The sequence below is a fragment of the Polyergus mexicanus genome, unplaced genomic scaffold (assembly GCF_030449975.1).
Source record: "Polyergus mexicanus isolate NDT 795.1 unplaced genomic scaffold, iyPolMexi1.0 SCAF_25, whole genome shotgun sequence".
In the NCBI taxonomy this organism is placed as follows: Eukaryota; Metazoa; Arthropoda; class Insecta; order Hymenoptera; family Formicidae; genus Polyergus; species Polyergus mexicanus.
Window position 1 is genome coordinate 1,041,836 of NW_027223345.1, and position 16,350 is coordinate 1,058,185.

At 39.9% G+C, this 16,350-nt stretch overlaps 1 protein-coding gene across 2 annotated transcripts in view; it reads right to left on the reverse strand.

Moving 5' to 3' along the window:
* Window positions 1-544: 544 nt before the first annotated feature.
* The window catches only part of LOC138943155 (neural cell adhesion molecule 2), a 34,202-nt gene continuing 18,396 nt past the window's right edge, over window positions 545-16,350 (reverse strand). For both annotated transcript variants that reach the window (XM_070313715.1, XM_070313716.1), the window contains exons 2-9: window positions 11,196-11,540; window positions 8,511-8,825; window positions 8,060-8,211; window positions 7,818-7,962; window positions 7,284-7,577; window positions 6,551-6,940; window positions 5,524-5,841; window positions 545-1,605 (exon numbers count right to left, since the gene is read on the reverse strand). In XM_070313715.1, the coding sequence (XP_070169816.1) occupies window positions 1,034-1,605; window positions 5,524-5,841; window positions 6,551-6,940; window positions 7,284-7,577; window positions 7,818-7,962; window positions 8,060-8,211; window positions 8,511-8,825; window positions 11,196-11,540 (2,531 nt within the window). In that variant the 3' untranslated portion in view covers window positions 545-1,033. The remainder of the gene's footprint in view (window positions 1,606-5,523; window positions 5,842-6,550; window positions 6,941-7,283; window positions 7,578-7,817; window positions 7,963-8,059; window positions 8,212-8,510; window positions 8,826-11,195; window positions 11,541-16,350) is intronic.

A 16,350-nucleotide genomic window follows, 5' to 3' on the forward strand; every position in this document is an offset into this window, starting at 1 on the left:
ATGTGAGTCACAATTCAGGAATAGGAATTGTCTCGGAATACCATCCCATGTGATATTATTCAGCGATATGATATTTTTAACGCCGTCCACACATAAGCGACGAAGTTATTTAAATAGGATTGACTTGATTTTCTTTATTAGATATGATTTTTCGTCATTTATAACGCGTGCGAATACTGAGACTGTACGATGTTATTAGCGAGTGCCAATTTAACCATCGCCCGACAAACTAATTCACCAACCTGTCAAACTGTCAGTATGGTGAGCACGCGAGCAACGCGAAAATGCCCAAGTGTCATACGGTTCAACGTCGGGCAATGATAAACTATTTTTAGCTATATCGAGGAGATTCATTAACTGAAATAAGTTCGAGATAAATGAGAAATAAAATGTCAAACTCATCCGAAAGAATAAATTAATTCCTTTTTAAGACTTACCTTAACTTTGACGACGCAGAAGTTGTTTCGTCGTCGGTCTAATCGCTGAACGAATGCGGATTAATAAATGACGCGACAGCGACGAGATACATATTAAACAACAAGATTTATTATCCGTATATACAAACGTTTACACACACATATCCATTTGACCATTTAATTAACCACGAAGCACGACAAAACATCCGTAGACATGTTCGCTCTTCCAGACATTCGCGCGAATAATTTCTTCTTTTTTTTTCTTCGTCTTTTACTTTTCTTATGAGGAAGGCTTTCGATAAGAGACAGGAATGTGATGAGAAATTTTTCAACGGTTTTTAATTATTGTCTTTGTACACGTGATTGCGTTCGATCGACAACGGTCCAAGTATATATCACGTTTCCCTTAGAACGAAACTAACATCTACATATCTTAGCCTTAGGTGAAAAACAAGAATAGGAATGTCGATGAGAGTGGAAGAGAAAGGTCCTTAACGATATTTATTGTCTATTTACAAGAGCTTTACGACGTTAACCGCGTTTACGACGATTTGGCGAGCATCGAAGGCCCCGGACCAATGCGGGTATGAGATATAACGACGCCTTCCTCTTTGTTCTTATATACAACTCTCCTGAACACGTAAACTCCTCGTGTAGATATCATGGGCGCGATGCACCGGCAGTGTGTTTGGTCGTATCGGGCTACCGCTTTCGTTCTTTTCCGCGTAACCGTTCGGATAGATCCACGAGTCCTTGGCGTGCGGCACCGACGCGAGCGACGAATAATCGAGATCCTCGAGACACCTGAAGGTATCCTTTGCTCGCTCGGGCTTTAATTTACCGGACGTGTAGTTCGGCTCGAAGATATCCGGCCGTCTCTCGACAGCCTTGCTCGGTATCACGTCCGGATCGTCGTCCGGCAAGGATTCCCCTGCCACGTTTATTCGCTCCTTCAGCTCATCCCGGTGAGCCTCGTTTGTCGCCGGCGGTGCTGTCGGCCGGTTCTCCTTACCATCATATTGTGCCCTGTCCACCGTTGCCGCTTGAGCCTTCGCCGCCTGCGACGGATGGTTGCGACGATACAAGGTCAACGTTATCCCGACGATCAGAATACAAATAGCGGTTACACCACCGGCGAAGCACGCTACCAGGAGGCTGTAATCGGTCATGTCGTCCGAAATGCCGCGACCTGGGGAAAACAAGCGTAAAATGTGATTCGCATGGGAGCGAAACTCCAAATGTATTTCCTAAAACGGATGTTTTCGATTTTCGAGCGCTACTGGATGTATTTATAGTGCTACTTCTAAGATGATAATAGAATAGATAGATTTACAAAGATAGAGAGGAGAGGAGATTTCACATATTTTAAATGTGAGAAGGAATTGGTGTAAACCGTGAGAGACCGCTATGTTTATTCCTTTCGATATTACTCGATATTCGTACGGAGGAAAATAATTTTCTTAACACAACAAAACCGTTTGTTACATATACGATGCGAAAGTAATCAATTTCGCTAACCAATTATTCAACGTTGCGATAAAGTTTGCTTCGTTGATAAAATAGAAAAAAAATTTTTTTTTTTTTACTTAAGCAAATTTGTTAATAGAAACATGAATTTGCTGCTCAAACAAATTAAATTTGCTACTAAACCAAAATGGTCTATTCCCAGTGAGTGCACTTTATTATTGCGGCCAAAATAAGAATCAATTTATAATTGTAGCGAAATAATTTATATATTAGGTGTACAACTTTGCTTCCGCCGTTTTCCTATAGATGGCTTTAGCGGTAAGTAGTGGTCGAAATAAATAGATCATACGCGTCATGCGATAAACTTGGGCATCTGTCAACATAACCTCATAGAAACATTAGTCGATTTGTGTCTGCGTCATAAAGTTATTCTCGATTGAAAATGTCAGTTTACGAGCCAAATTCTCGTCATTTGCGGGAGGTTTTAATTTTCTGCTTCAATATGAAGAAATCTGCGGCTGAGGTTCATCGAATGCTCTCAAATATTGTACTTATGGTGAAACCGCTATTAGTGAAAGAACGTGTCGTGAGTGGTTTCAACGCTTCAAGAACGGTGATTTTCACGTCGAAGACCGGCATAGCGGTGGAAGAGAGAAGGTTTTCGAAGATGCAGAATTGGAGGCATTACTTAATGAAGACTCGAGTCAAAGTCAAAAAGAATTGGCACGATCATTGGGACTCAACAAGCAATTTCAAAACGCCTAACCAGTTTTTTACAATAAAGCCTCGAATTTCGGGGAAAAAATGGCGGAAGCAAAGTTGTACACCTAATACATATTGTATATATTACAGTAAATTCTCAATAAAATTATTTTCAACAAATAAAATTATAGTATTGTATCAAATAATTTAACATTATACTTTACACGCGCTTCATAATTAGCAAACGTGAACATTAATTTAGTAACACAAAAAAATATTTTATCGATTCCATTATTTAATGTAGCTATTTATAGTCCGCGCAACTTCATTAATTTATCCAATGATCATACTTGCGAGATGAACACGGAGCGAGTATTATTGATCATGCGAATATCAAGTTAGTTTTGCACCATCGACGTGCGCACGTCACAATTCGATAATTAAGCGACAATCAGCCACCTCAGATTAGTGTGTAACGATGGAAAGCAAAGTTTTCTTTTTATATTCCGCCAAATCGATTTCCATTAAACGGCAAATTTCGTCTCGGCAATTCGTATTGCAAGAGAGAGACGTATTTTATCTCCGCGCAGTGCATTTCGATTCTTTAACATTACATGCAGCGAAAATCCATACTATGCAAAGTAGTAGTGGTGCACAGTGCAGGAGACTAAATCGATGTGATGCTGATAAGCTTAATTTTTAAAATTCCAGAAAGATGGCAGGATAAATTGAAAAATTTGTGGAATTGGAAAAATGTACTTTGCATAGATTACACTTCCGTTTTTACTATTAATATCTGTAATCTTAAAATCTAAACTTGTTAAAATTATATACCCATCACGATATTCCTGCTCTAAAAAGGTTTTTCTAAACAAAAAATATCGCTAAAGAAGAAGAACTTAATTTTCCGCTGATTGTACATAGTATACTCGTCACAAGATTAATGGCTGGCCGTTGCGCGCAGAACGTGTGATTTCGTAGGATGTATTCGTGTATTCTTAGCCAGCAAAGAACATTCGTCCTCATCAGGATGGACATTCCAACTGATGACGACATCAAGCGTCCGGTGGCGGTATTCGTCCCGACGTGTCCGGTAAACGAGATTCGCTTTTTCCGTGTACTTATTGGATCACGGAGGAAACGCAGGCAACTTCCGGAAGCAAAGATTAAGAGGCAAGCGGAGGATCGGGTTCGCGAACGGAGATGGCCAAGCTCTTTGGAATTCAGAAAACGCCTCGGTTCGTTAGCCAACGAAAGGTCTCTCACGATCGCGTGCATTTCTCTGTGTGACGTGTGTGTGTGTGTGTGTGTGTGTGTGTGTGTACACGTTCTCACATATAAATACATCGTAAGACACGTACACGAATGTATACAGTCGAGAACAGAGACACGAACGCAGTTGTGTCCATCATCCAGGGACGCTGGAGAAAGCTCCTTTCCTTCCCCACGCGAGCGTTTCGCCATCACCATTAAGAGAGAATGTTTACCACCCCCTATGGGAACAGTCGCTCGGAGGAAATTGGCGCCGAGGGTTTCCAGAGCGTTTGACGGGCTTCGCGTTCGAGCGATTACCGATACGCGACGGTGGTAGTGGCGCGTACACAGTCAGGATTCAGGATGAGCTCTCGCCAAGATCAGGATAACATTCGTGTATACGCGTACGTGCATACGTATACACAGCGATATACACACACGCAGTTATACATACACATTTCCACACGGCGGAACACAGCGTGCGCGAACCGGCATGAATAAACCATGAGGATGAAAATTAAAGACGATAAATGCAGCTGGAATGAGACACCGTCGAGGAAAGGGACTTGGGCTTTATGGGATTTTAATTCAAGGTCCGCGGATAAAAACGAGATACATGGAGAGAAGGCAGGAGAATGGAAGGGATCTGATGCTGTATCACGCATACTCTCGACGACAGAAATGTCGCGGCAAATCTCAATTCCGATGATTCGAAATGGACTTACTCGACAAAATCTGAAAGTCTATCGTCGAAATCGGAGATAACCGAAATAGCGAAACGCGTTTATCAAATATTTTAATGGTGTTCTAATCGCGAAAGTGAAATAAATTATACTATTATACGTTAATATGCTACAATACGAAAAAGATAAATGTACAGAATAAGAAGATTAAATTTATAAAGCTGTAATAAAATAGTCAGCAAATTTTGGTGTGCCATTCTCACGCGACAACTTTTTAAAAATAAAAATTAAAGGAATAGGCGGCGAGCAAAAGGTTTAAAATAAAGCAGCAAGAATTTAAAACAAAGCCTCTGTGAATAAGAAATACGAAAAAGGTACATTAAAGTAAGGAGGAAATTTTTTTCTACGCAAACATATCGAAATTAATTCAAATATGCGTGTAATTACGATAGAAATAAACAGGAGTGCTTATATGATATGCATAATTAACTTCATCTTGCTATTCAGTTCAATTAAGGATACAGTCGAACGTTTCGAAAATCTTCCGACGATGTCGAATCGTTAACGCTTATTAACCCACCTCGTTATTATTTCGCTTTTGATGTTAAGATTATGTAATGAAGGTACGAAGGTTAATCACGACGGGCAAACACTCTCTATCAACGTAATGCAATCTACATATATTAAGACTAATAATAATAACTTGAAATTATCCGGTAGAAAGATACCTTCAGAAGATATTCCCAGAATAAACTCGAGAGAGACATTTCATAATCTCTAAAGACTTCATTCGGAGAGTAAAATTTGTCGATAAAATCTTATTCGTCTGCATCCCGCTCGCGGAGAACATTCACTTAATTGACTGAATCGTTTTAAATAATTGGCAAAGATACACGTAACATATGATGTATCGATGTACGAGATCGCGAATTATACTCCGGTTACAATTGTACAATATCATCAAAATCTTAAACGGGATTTTAAAAGGCGATAAAACTCACCGGTGGTATACATCGCTACTCCTTTGAGCATAACTGGCTCCAAGACGACGGGATCGCTCCGACCCTTGGCATTGACGGCATAAAGATGAAGCCTGTAATTCTGTCCTGGTTCTAAGCCGGGAACTTTGAAAACTGGACCGGATGAGCCGGATCTGTCGGTGTGGTTCAGATAGATGGTATCGGTATGATAAACGTTCTCCTCGCTGTAGACCTCCAGCTCGTAATTAGTCAAGGGCAAACCGCCATCGAATCCCTCGGAGCACCTGACGATCAGCCAGTCCGCGTCCCTCGAGTCGGTGGCTTTAAAGTCTTCGTGACCTGTTTCACATGGACGCACACATTTCGAGATTAAGCTCCGCTTCCCAGAGGAAGAATAACACACGGAATCACTAGATTACCTAATTACTTTCCAACGCTAGCATTGCCGCATTGGATAATAATCTCAGACTTGCGTCAAACCAAATATATAGTGCATATCGAGAAACGGTAATTAACAATTTCGATCAAGAGTATTTTACAAACTAGCTATAATAATCCTCAGTTATATATTCCTCAATTTGCTAATGCAATCGTAAGTCTAAACGAATCTCAGAGACGACTTTTAAAACGACGAGTTTTATTCGAGTCGCGTATTTTGTTCGTTAAAAATCAAATTGATCAAACTCTCGAGAAATGAATAAAATATATTTTTTATTAATTTAAAGAAAAATTACCGTTTTTAAAAATTCTAATTTCTTCTTAACAATCATAATTTCTTTATAAAATACCACGTTTATTATTTGAACTATTATATTATTCAAAACAATTTGGAAAGAAAGATCTTGCTCGTATAAACAGCGATAATCGATACCGAGAGACTAATTTCACGAGCGTTTTCACGCCGATTGCGTCTTTCGAGGGGAGACAAGGAAACAAGCTGTTGAACGCAACAAGGGTATAAGGCGTCATCCATGATGATGGCCGGATGTAATGGCGCAGTTAGCAGGTCGTTGTGAGGGTTCTCCCGGGACCCTCCCGGCTCACTTACCCATTCGATGCGCGTAGGGTCCGGTCGACTGTAGAGCCGTGCAGTTCTGCAAGGGGTAAGGCTTCCCGGCAACGATGATCTGAAAGAGACAGGGCGTTCTCTGTTCCCCTATCTTATTTCTCGCCCAGCAGGCGATCGTGCCGTAGTCCATGTCGTTTTGCAGTGTGTAACTCAGTCTGGAGCCGTGCCAGTTGTGCGTGATCCGACTGAGCGGTTTGACCTGGACCAATCTGGTGGCTGGTACGCTCATCAGCTCCCCAGAGTTGTTGAACGTCCAGTGGAAGGTTGTGGGCGGCGGTTTCGACTGTACGCCGCAGACCAGCGAGATCGTTTCGTGCTTCAGGGCGCCAACCACTTGGGTGGAAGAGCCGTCCTTGCAGATCGGTGCGTCTGAAAATTACGAAGGCGCCGGCTGGTGGATTCAAATTACCGTAGGGCACGCGAACGTCTCGGTGAGAAAAATAAGGGCGGTGGTCGTCACGGCGGCAGCTCGCGATTTTTATTCCTTACACGCCGAACACCGATTATTGACGCGCTTCGTGTAAAAACATCATTTATCCGCGCCGAAGAATATCGACAATCTCGCGCGATATGAAAGTGAATGTATTAATAAAATCGGAATAACGGGGAGGATTCGAGAGATGAATTAAAAATAAGTCTTTTTACGGGCCGAGCTTACTTCAGAGTCGCACGGATCGCGATATTGATTCAAATGTAAACAGAATGTACTTACACATCACCTCGAGGATCACCGATCTGCTGGTAGATTTTCCTTCAACGTTGACTGCCATGCAAGAATATTCCCCGGCGGAGGCTTTCGTCACTTTCTGCAGTACCAGCGACTGTCCACCGGGAAGAATAATCCCCGCAGTGGCGTTCTGATGTAACTCCTTGTTATCTTTAAACCAAAGTAGCTTATAAGCCTTCGGATTGGCTCGTACGTCGCATTCAAAGTAGACATCGTCACCCTCGTTTATGTCGTTTGCCTTTAAACTGGGACCCAACTTAATGCTCACTACGGGCACGTCTGAAAGCATCGAAAATAGCGAGAAGCATCTCCCATCCCTCATTTCTTTCAATTTCATACACGATAGTTAATATAAAATTATTGAATACAAATCAAAGATAAAAGATAACAAAATTGAAAATCTTAATTAAATCAAGCTTTTAAATTCTAATAAAAGGTCTTTCAAATTATAATTTACGATAACAGCAAAGAAAGAGAGAGAGAGAAAGAGAGAGACGTATTTGATAGATTATTACTTACAATACACCATCAAAAGCCATTTATCCTCCAAGGCACTGTTAGGTACCACGGGATTTTCCGCCCTGCATGTCAGAAACTTTCCATCGTCTTCGATGGTCGGCACGTAACTCAGCACACTTCTCGTGACGTTCGGATTATCTGCGAACTACAAAGAACTCAGAATCTACGCCGTCGCGACGCAAATGTCATCGCTTCCCATACGTCAAACATGATAGCCGTCCGTTTGCGAAAGATATACTCACATTTCTAGCCATGTGTTTGACTTGATGAGCTCCTTTCCACCAGGTGATCACCGCTTCCGGTCTAGAACCCCAACTAATACATTCGATCTCATAGGTTCTTAACGCCGACAAATGCAATCGCTTATTCGTAATGTTGACTATCAGCGGTTTCACTGCGAAGAAGAATCATTTTACAGTGTGCACAAAATTTGATATAAAATATTTATCACAATATTCTATTTTCTTAATCCACTCAAGTTATACGCATACATATTATCGAATCATTTATAATAAAAAATGTTAATGAGATAAAATAATAATACGTTAATGATTAATGATAATAGCAATCGGTAAGTTTTTCCATTTTTCTCTCTCTATAATATAATATAAAAAAATATATAAATAGCTATTAGAAAAATTACTTTATTATAGTTCTCTCGTAATTATTTGTTTAATTAACATAATTACTCACGGTTCACGTCCAAAATAATTTCAGAAGTCACAGGCAATATAAGCCGAGTATTGCTCGCCTTGCAAATTAGTCTCGCCCTCAGGAAATCCCTAGTGACCTTTTGTATATCCAATCGATTTATCGTTATATCTTCATGCTCCTTCGTGTACGAATCGTCTAAAATCTTGCCTTCAAAATGCCACGTGACCTTTGGCGGAGGCGAACCTCCGATCACCTCGCACAATAAAGACATCTCGCTTCCTTCGTTGAACGGTTGCGGTATTTTAGCTAGATTCCTGTTGGCGCCGGTCAATATCATCGGTTTTTTCGGCGGCACTGTGTCAGCAAATTGAATTTCAATGATAGTATTTCGTTTCTGTGACATCGACGCGCACGATACCGCCATATCGCGTTATACGCGCGATCTCCTTGTCACTTTATCACGAGATCGATTACATTCATTATAAATCTGTATTCTGGTAAAATAATACAATAATTATACAAACGTGTATACCCTTATTCAAAACTATATCTGAATTTCTCTCTCTGTGTATCCGAGCAACGTTATTAAAGCTTTAGTATCGCGAAATCGTTGCAGCGGATAGCGACCTTCAATAAAATGAAAATTAACACATAATGGCCGGTTCTTTGATTTCCTTTTTTTCCATCAGCACGCCGATAACTGTAGATGAGATTAACACCTGTTGAATCAATATGACGTTCAATTAATCGATTCCAAATCGTATTAGCTAACGCCGACTGTGAAGCTACATCGTTCTTATGACCAAACGCATAATGGACTCGATATTATTTGTTGGTGCAATTTGCTGGAACCGATCCAACCGCGTCTTTCAACTTTGTAACTTTGTTTCGTTTCATAGCTTCTTTCACGTGACTTTCTCGTAGCCGCTACACAGAAGCTTGAGGTTGACAAATCAAACTATCTTCTGGATCTATTACCGTTACCGCAATTATGCACTCCCGTATATATACAGGGTGTCCCCAATTTAAATGGCAAAACTTCAGGAGCGTGTAGGGGATCGAAAAACTAAGACAGAAAGTCCTTTAAAGGTTTGCTCGTTTTTGCTCCATTTTGAAGAAAATCACAAAAAAAGAAACAAAACAAGTTTTCGTTCTTTTTACTTTTTCATTTATATTTTATTTATGTTATCATCTATTTAATGTAGATATTGTTCAAAATGTTGCCCTCTTGCATTACATCTAACACTGACGTCATTAATTGCAGCTAGACATTGTTCTAGTGATATTTGGCGCACTGCATCTACGATTCGGTCTCTTAATTGGTCTCTTGAATTAATTGGCACCGTAAACGATAACATCAAGTGTTTACATATGTAAGGAACCTTGAAACAGAAAGTTTATTCGGTGCCAATCAACTCAAGAGAGCAACTGACAATGAGAGATTTAATTTTTGCAATTTTCTCTAAAATGGAGCAAAAACGAGCAAACCTCTAAAGGACTTCTTGTCTTAGTTTTTCGGTCTCCTACACGCTCTTGAAATTTTGCCATTTAAATTGGGGACACCCTGTATAAAGAAATATAAATAATACCAAAAAGATATAATACCAATTTTGCATCGTAAAATACGGCATTCAATCACAATAACAGATAATTGGATAAGTAATGAATAATTAATGGTAATTATTTACTATAACGGATCCAGCTCCAATCACGTTGACCTTGATATGTGTTGTCAAGGACATAATCCTGAGTAACTTTTCCTTATAATTTAATCGGCGGTCATTGTTTATTAAAAAGTTATTAACAAATAAAGTTTGAAAAATAAAATATTAATTTTTACATAAGTTTGTAATTTCCACGCAAGAAACGAGGTCCATCTGCATCAGAACCCTGATTTAAATGTGAAACAAGGTCTTTACATAATTAATATAATATTAGAAAAAATCAGTGCACATAGGAATCAAAAATTTTATTTATTCTACAATTGCGAATGTACTGTTTTCATCTAAGGGATACAATGTTGCCATTATTTCAAAAAATTTACGTATTCGTTCACAATATTGATATTTACGTTTGAATATAAACTCAGCCAAATAATTTATGTAATGATAATCACGAGTTCCATATTTTGGTATTCCACTTCGAATATCACGCCATATGCGTTCTACGTTTTGTGTGTGAACTTCTGTATGAGGGTCTAGTTTTAAATCAGAAATATAGGTTTGGGTTAGGTTATATCTTCCGGAAGTGGAGTCCCCCCGCAGGGGGGACGAAACCCACTACATCCACGCGTACACTTTCCCATTCACACAACAATTCTGGGCTGACCCTCGTTTTGCATTGTAAAGTATATGCATGGATACAGTGGGTTCCGCCCCCCCCCCCTACGGGGGGGGGCTTCACTTCCGGAAGATATAACCTAACCCAAACCTATTTCTTATTTAAAACAAAAATTTGGTGTGGATTACGTAGTATAACTTAAACCAAATTTTCGTTTCGAGTCCAACTTAAACTTTAAATATCTCAAAAATTATAAGAGACCGCCGATTAAGTTATAAGAAAAAGTTATTCAGGATTAAGTCCTTGACAACATATATATCAAGGTCAACGTGATTGGAGCTGGGTCCGTTATAGTAAATAATTACCTATAAAATGATTTCCAAAAATATTCAGCCTAGGATTAACAAGTGTAAAAATAGATTCCCAGTTCTCGCTCAAACTCACCTATAACTGTAAGATTAATCTTCTGATTCTTCGTTGGACTATTCTTGAAATCCACTCTGCATCTATACACACCACCATCTGTGGACTCCAATGGATCTATCTGCAGCTTAGCGGGTTTAACGTCCGTCTTCATAATCGCCCTTTCACCAAATACATACGGATCCGACCAAAGTTTTGGTTGAGCTATCTGTTTCCCCCGAGCGTCCATCCTGTATATTGGTCCGCCGTCCCTTTCATCTTTGTACCAAAATACCATGATGACCATCTCGTCTTTAATCGGCGGATCGATGTCGCAGGGTATCTGAACTTTGTAACCGGCCACCGCGTTAACGTCTAATATCGGCACTGAAAAGTACGGGAAAGCGACAGAGTTATCCTTACGAAAGGATACAATCTTCTTTAAATGGTATTGAGATTTGTTTTGCTCTACATTTCGCCGCTAAATTTTCCACAGATTTTTCGCACTCTATATGATAATTAAAATAATCGATTCTCTAATTCGGATAAAGAAAAACCTTTTTTTTATCACGCTACTAACAAATTATTATTTTTGAGAACGCTGTACAATGATATTAATTCCCAATAGTGGTTAGGCAATCGTAACAAATTACATGACAATCCTCCAACGGAATGAGCGTATTTTTAAGCAAACGGTATTGTCCCGTCGCGTCTCTGCGGCTACGCTAACCAGACCCCAGTCTGGTAACAACACGACCGTACGTTTTCTCCACGAGACCGCAAATTTGAAGTTTTAGTAGTCACCGTTGGCGCCGATCGAGTTACTGCAAATTGGTCGAACGTTCGGACTAACCGAACCCGGACAGAGCGTACGAACAAGGACCGCGTGCACGCGGGGTCACATAGAGCGTATAGGGACAAAAGTTGTTGCACGGTACGCAGACGGACCGCACACAACCGGGTAAACCCAATTAATCGGTCTACTTGTCGATTTATAGGAGCCCTCAATGTGGTTAACACCGTCAATCGTCGGGCGCGATTTTATTGGCTTTCATATAGTCATCAGTGTCATCAATCGTGCCGGCGCCTAAAACATCCACGGCGATCTCGTTATCCTTCCTCTCTTTGACCTTAGACGTAACGAGTGCCTGCGAAACAGGCATCGTCCGACATGTATCGGCTTTTTCCACTGTGAGAGTCAACACCGGGCGCGAAGAGCAAAGAAACACGTGGCTTGGCTTAGCTGGCGCATAATTCGAAGTTTATCGAGAGAGTTAAATCTGGTCCAATGATCGCGTATAAAACGGCTTTATAAAAGAATTTTATCATACGAATATTTTATTAATTATTAATCAATACAGTTATTATTCAAGTGTCATTGGGAATTATTTCTCGATATGCAAGAATGTACCAGATCGGGGCAGATATTCTCTGAGAGCGTTCTTATTACTGCCTCGAATAAAATCGAATTTTTGATAGTAATAGAACGTAATCGATTATTCTCTCGCGTAATGGTGACCCAAATCCCGAGTCCATCCAAATTCCGGATGCGCTAGATGGCTCAAGCTCTGAGATTCATCACGGACAATGACAGTGTTAATGATACGATGTAATTAATGCCAGGTGATGAATGGCCGTACGCATGGAGCAACTCGTTAACAACGACAACGTGCACGTGGCTCCGCTTTCGCACCTTTGCCCTCCTCCTAATACGTGACTCTGAATATTCGCATGACGTGTGCACGCGCTCGCATATCATCGTGCTAAAGTTATACGACGAGTGCAAAGTGTACGAAACAATTACTGCGTTATCATGAGTAAAATAAAATATGTTTCGTGCGGGTAAACATTTGTGCCGAAAATATAAACTAGGATAAGTTTTACGGCATAACTCGGTATGCGCGGGATATTATAATTTTCCAGGAACCAAGCGGACACGCCGAGCCCGGATTTGCAAAAATTATTGCGTCAGCAAAGCGGCGGTTTCAATATTCAAAAACCGTGTATTTTGCGCGACGTTAATGACTGCGCGGACATAATTACCCAGACAGCACAAGGATGTCCTTAGGATGTCTAAAGGGCATCCAGGACATACATGTAGGATATCCTCAGGATATCCCATTGTAATCCTCAGATCTCCTCTGGATGTTCTGAGGAAGAGTAAATGATAGCCGTATATTAACCTCTGGAGAATCCAGGGAGATCCTGTGGAACATGCTAAGGATTTTTATAGGATATGTTAGGGATATTTTTTGTATGTTTCAAGGAGCAAATTTTAAAATTTCAATATAATTTAAAATTATGTTTTGTTATTTACTGCCAATATTAAAAATCTAATATTAAAAATAGTTGACCGTTCTTTAATATTTGAGGCTTTCGTGCTGTACATGAATATTTTAAGTTTGGCTCCCGGGTTTGAGTTGTGTAATATTTTCTAAACAATCCAATATCTGAATTCCCTATGTTGGCATTGCATCAGATATTGAACTGATAAAAAATAATTACATTTGTAATTTCCTGTCAGTTGTTCTTTGCAAGCTTTATATAATTCTCATGACCAAATCTCAAATACGAGTTCGCGTGTCGCATAGCGGTAAACAAACAAACTAACGGTTGAATACTATTGTTTGTAAAGTTTTTGGAATGTTGCGAACGGTAACATTTCTCATGAAATATTAAATAAATAATAATTTTGGATATATGAAAATGTGCGCACCAAACTCAATTATTAATATTAAACGAAATTAACGTTAACAATTAATTGCACATGTATATGTCCTCTGGAAATCCAAAAGACATTCAATATAATAGACAGGGCAGATATATCCTACAGACATCCAAGGGTTATCCAGTGGACATTTATAGGACATTAATACTTATTATAATACTTAAGATTTCTAAATTATATAAAATAGCCGACACAACTAAAAATAATTATGTATGCATATTAAACTTTTATAAATATATTTATAATAATATCTTAAAACATCCTACAAATGTCCTGAACCGTCCTGGACATATTCAGGATGATCCTGAGGATGTTTTGTGCTGTCTGGGTAGTCGCAAACGCGCCAATTAAGCGTTACGAAAGAAAGGGCCGAATTAATACGTAATTATAAAACGTTAATCGCACCGGCGAGTCCTATTATATCGTTAAATCCTTTCATGAACTCCGCAAATTGATGATTTAGACAATGAGCCGCATCGATAGACTCGGCGTGTACATACACGCGAACGACGCTTATGCATTCCGTATGCGTATATCTATACGTGTACGTCGTACGATGTGATCGTACTCTCGCACGCGCGTATCACGTTTACTCGAGAGAACGTGGCAAATATCCGTTTCTCGGGTAACGCGAAACACATACGTATCCGCGGATCCCAGAATAATTATTCAAAGCAAACACGAGCACCGTCGTAGATCGGTAATACATCGTATTACTCGCGCCGTATATACACAAGATCGGTGCATACGGATTTAAACATGCTGTGAGGAGCGGATGCGAAGTAGCGGATGCGCGGATTGGCGAACGAATCAACATTGTTGACGTCGCTCCCCGATAACGCCGATTTAATAATTAATAATTTACATGATTGACGACGTTGACATTGCAACCTCGCGCGTTGTCGTCTAGCGTAAAATTGTCTCAGTAAAAAATGATTAAATCTCTCGTGTGCAAAACGAAATATAAGAGAGGTAAAAGAGATGAGGTATTTTTCAAGAAATATCAAATTATTTTGATTTTCTTTTTCTATAAACTCGAACGTATTATGATAATACAATGTGTTTTGCCAACTATTTTCTAGCACGCAAATTCAATTTGCGCACCGCGACCACTCACCAATTTGATAGTACGAGCCTTGTAATTTGATCAAAGCACCGCCTGTAAACATTGCGGATGCGCAAATGTAGAAGCGACTTCTTCCCTGTAGATTCAGGCGTCGCTGGCAAACCGACGACTTCGCAAACATACAGAAGGTAGAATCCAGCATACATCGGGAAGCGACAACAAGAAAGTAAGTGGATAGCGATTCGAGGATGTACCGGCGAGAAGTTCCGGAAATTGTATTTCGCATATTTTCATACATTCGCGCTGAATATGGGAGAACAGAGCAACCAGATAGAATAGAATTTTCTACGTACAATACGTAAAATTTCGAGCAATATTGGCGCCGAGAAAAATAAAGGGACGAACGTCTTACATTCGGATAAGAATCGAGGATCGCCAAAAAGCTAAGATTATTAATCATCCACTAGCAATCGCGTATCCTTGCATACTCATGCGAATACATAAAGAACATGTGATCGGTATTTTCGCGCACGAATATCGCACCATCGTGCAAACACAAAGCGGAACTTTTCCGCCGAGATAAATAATGCACTGGGAAAACTTTGACAAAATGCTCTTTACCTATTTTCTCAACCGTCACAAGAAGAAGAAAAGATCGGAAACGGGACATTGAACGAATATTCCATTTCTCGATAGGCAGAATCATCGGTTACCCATCTTCCGTTTTCTCGAGTATGCCATTAACTTGACCTAGTTTCTATAGTACAAAATGCGAGTACAATGTACAAACTTTAATACGAAGAGAAAATGTGAAAACGTTCAGCTTACTTACGAACGATAAAACGTGAATTCCGATTGTATAAAAAAAATCAAACGAGTTAAGCCGGTTAAGTTTGTCTGATTTTCGCGATTTAATCGATTTTCTCGGAAGAACAAATTGCCAAACTTTCAGAGTTTGGACTGTCACAAATTATAGACTTCCGTAATAATGATCTCATTTGTCGTAGCAATTAAGTGTCTCCTGAGGGTATAAATAATTTCCTGTACATTTCTCCATTCACAACTTTGTCAGGAAAACGAATTCATCGTCGTTTGTAGGTGTTCTAACAAACGATGTGATTGATCTCTCGTTAAGAAGAATATAAATTTTACTTATTCATAGCAATTATTATCCCTGCCAGCCTGTTTAACTTCGTAACGTCAGTAACTCGTCTGGAGTTGCGCGTGTAAACACCGGCGATGTGCAAACGTAGTACCGGCTCCTTTACCGCCGCATTCCGGAAAACGGCGTCACGCCGCTCCCGAAACCGCCAACTGAACAAACACGCGCCGGTATGACGAAGAAGGCAAACCGAGGAGCCAAGATAAGAGAGAGAGAGAGAGAGAGAGAGAGAGAGAGAGAG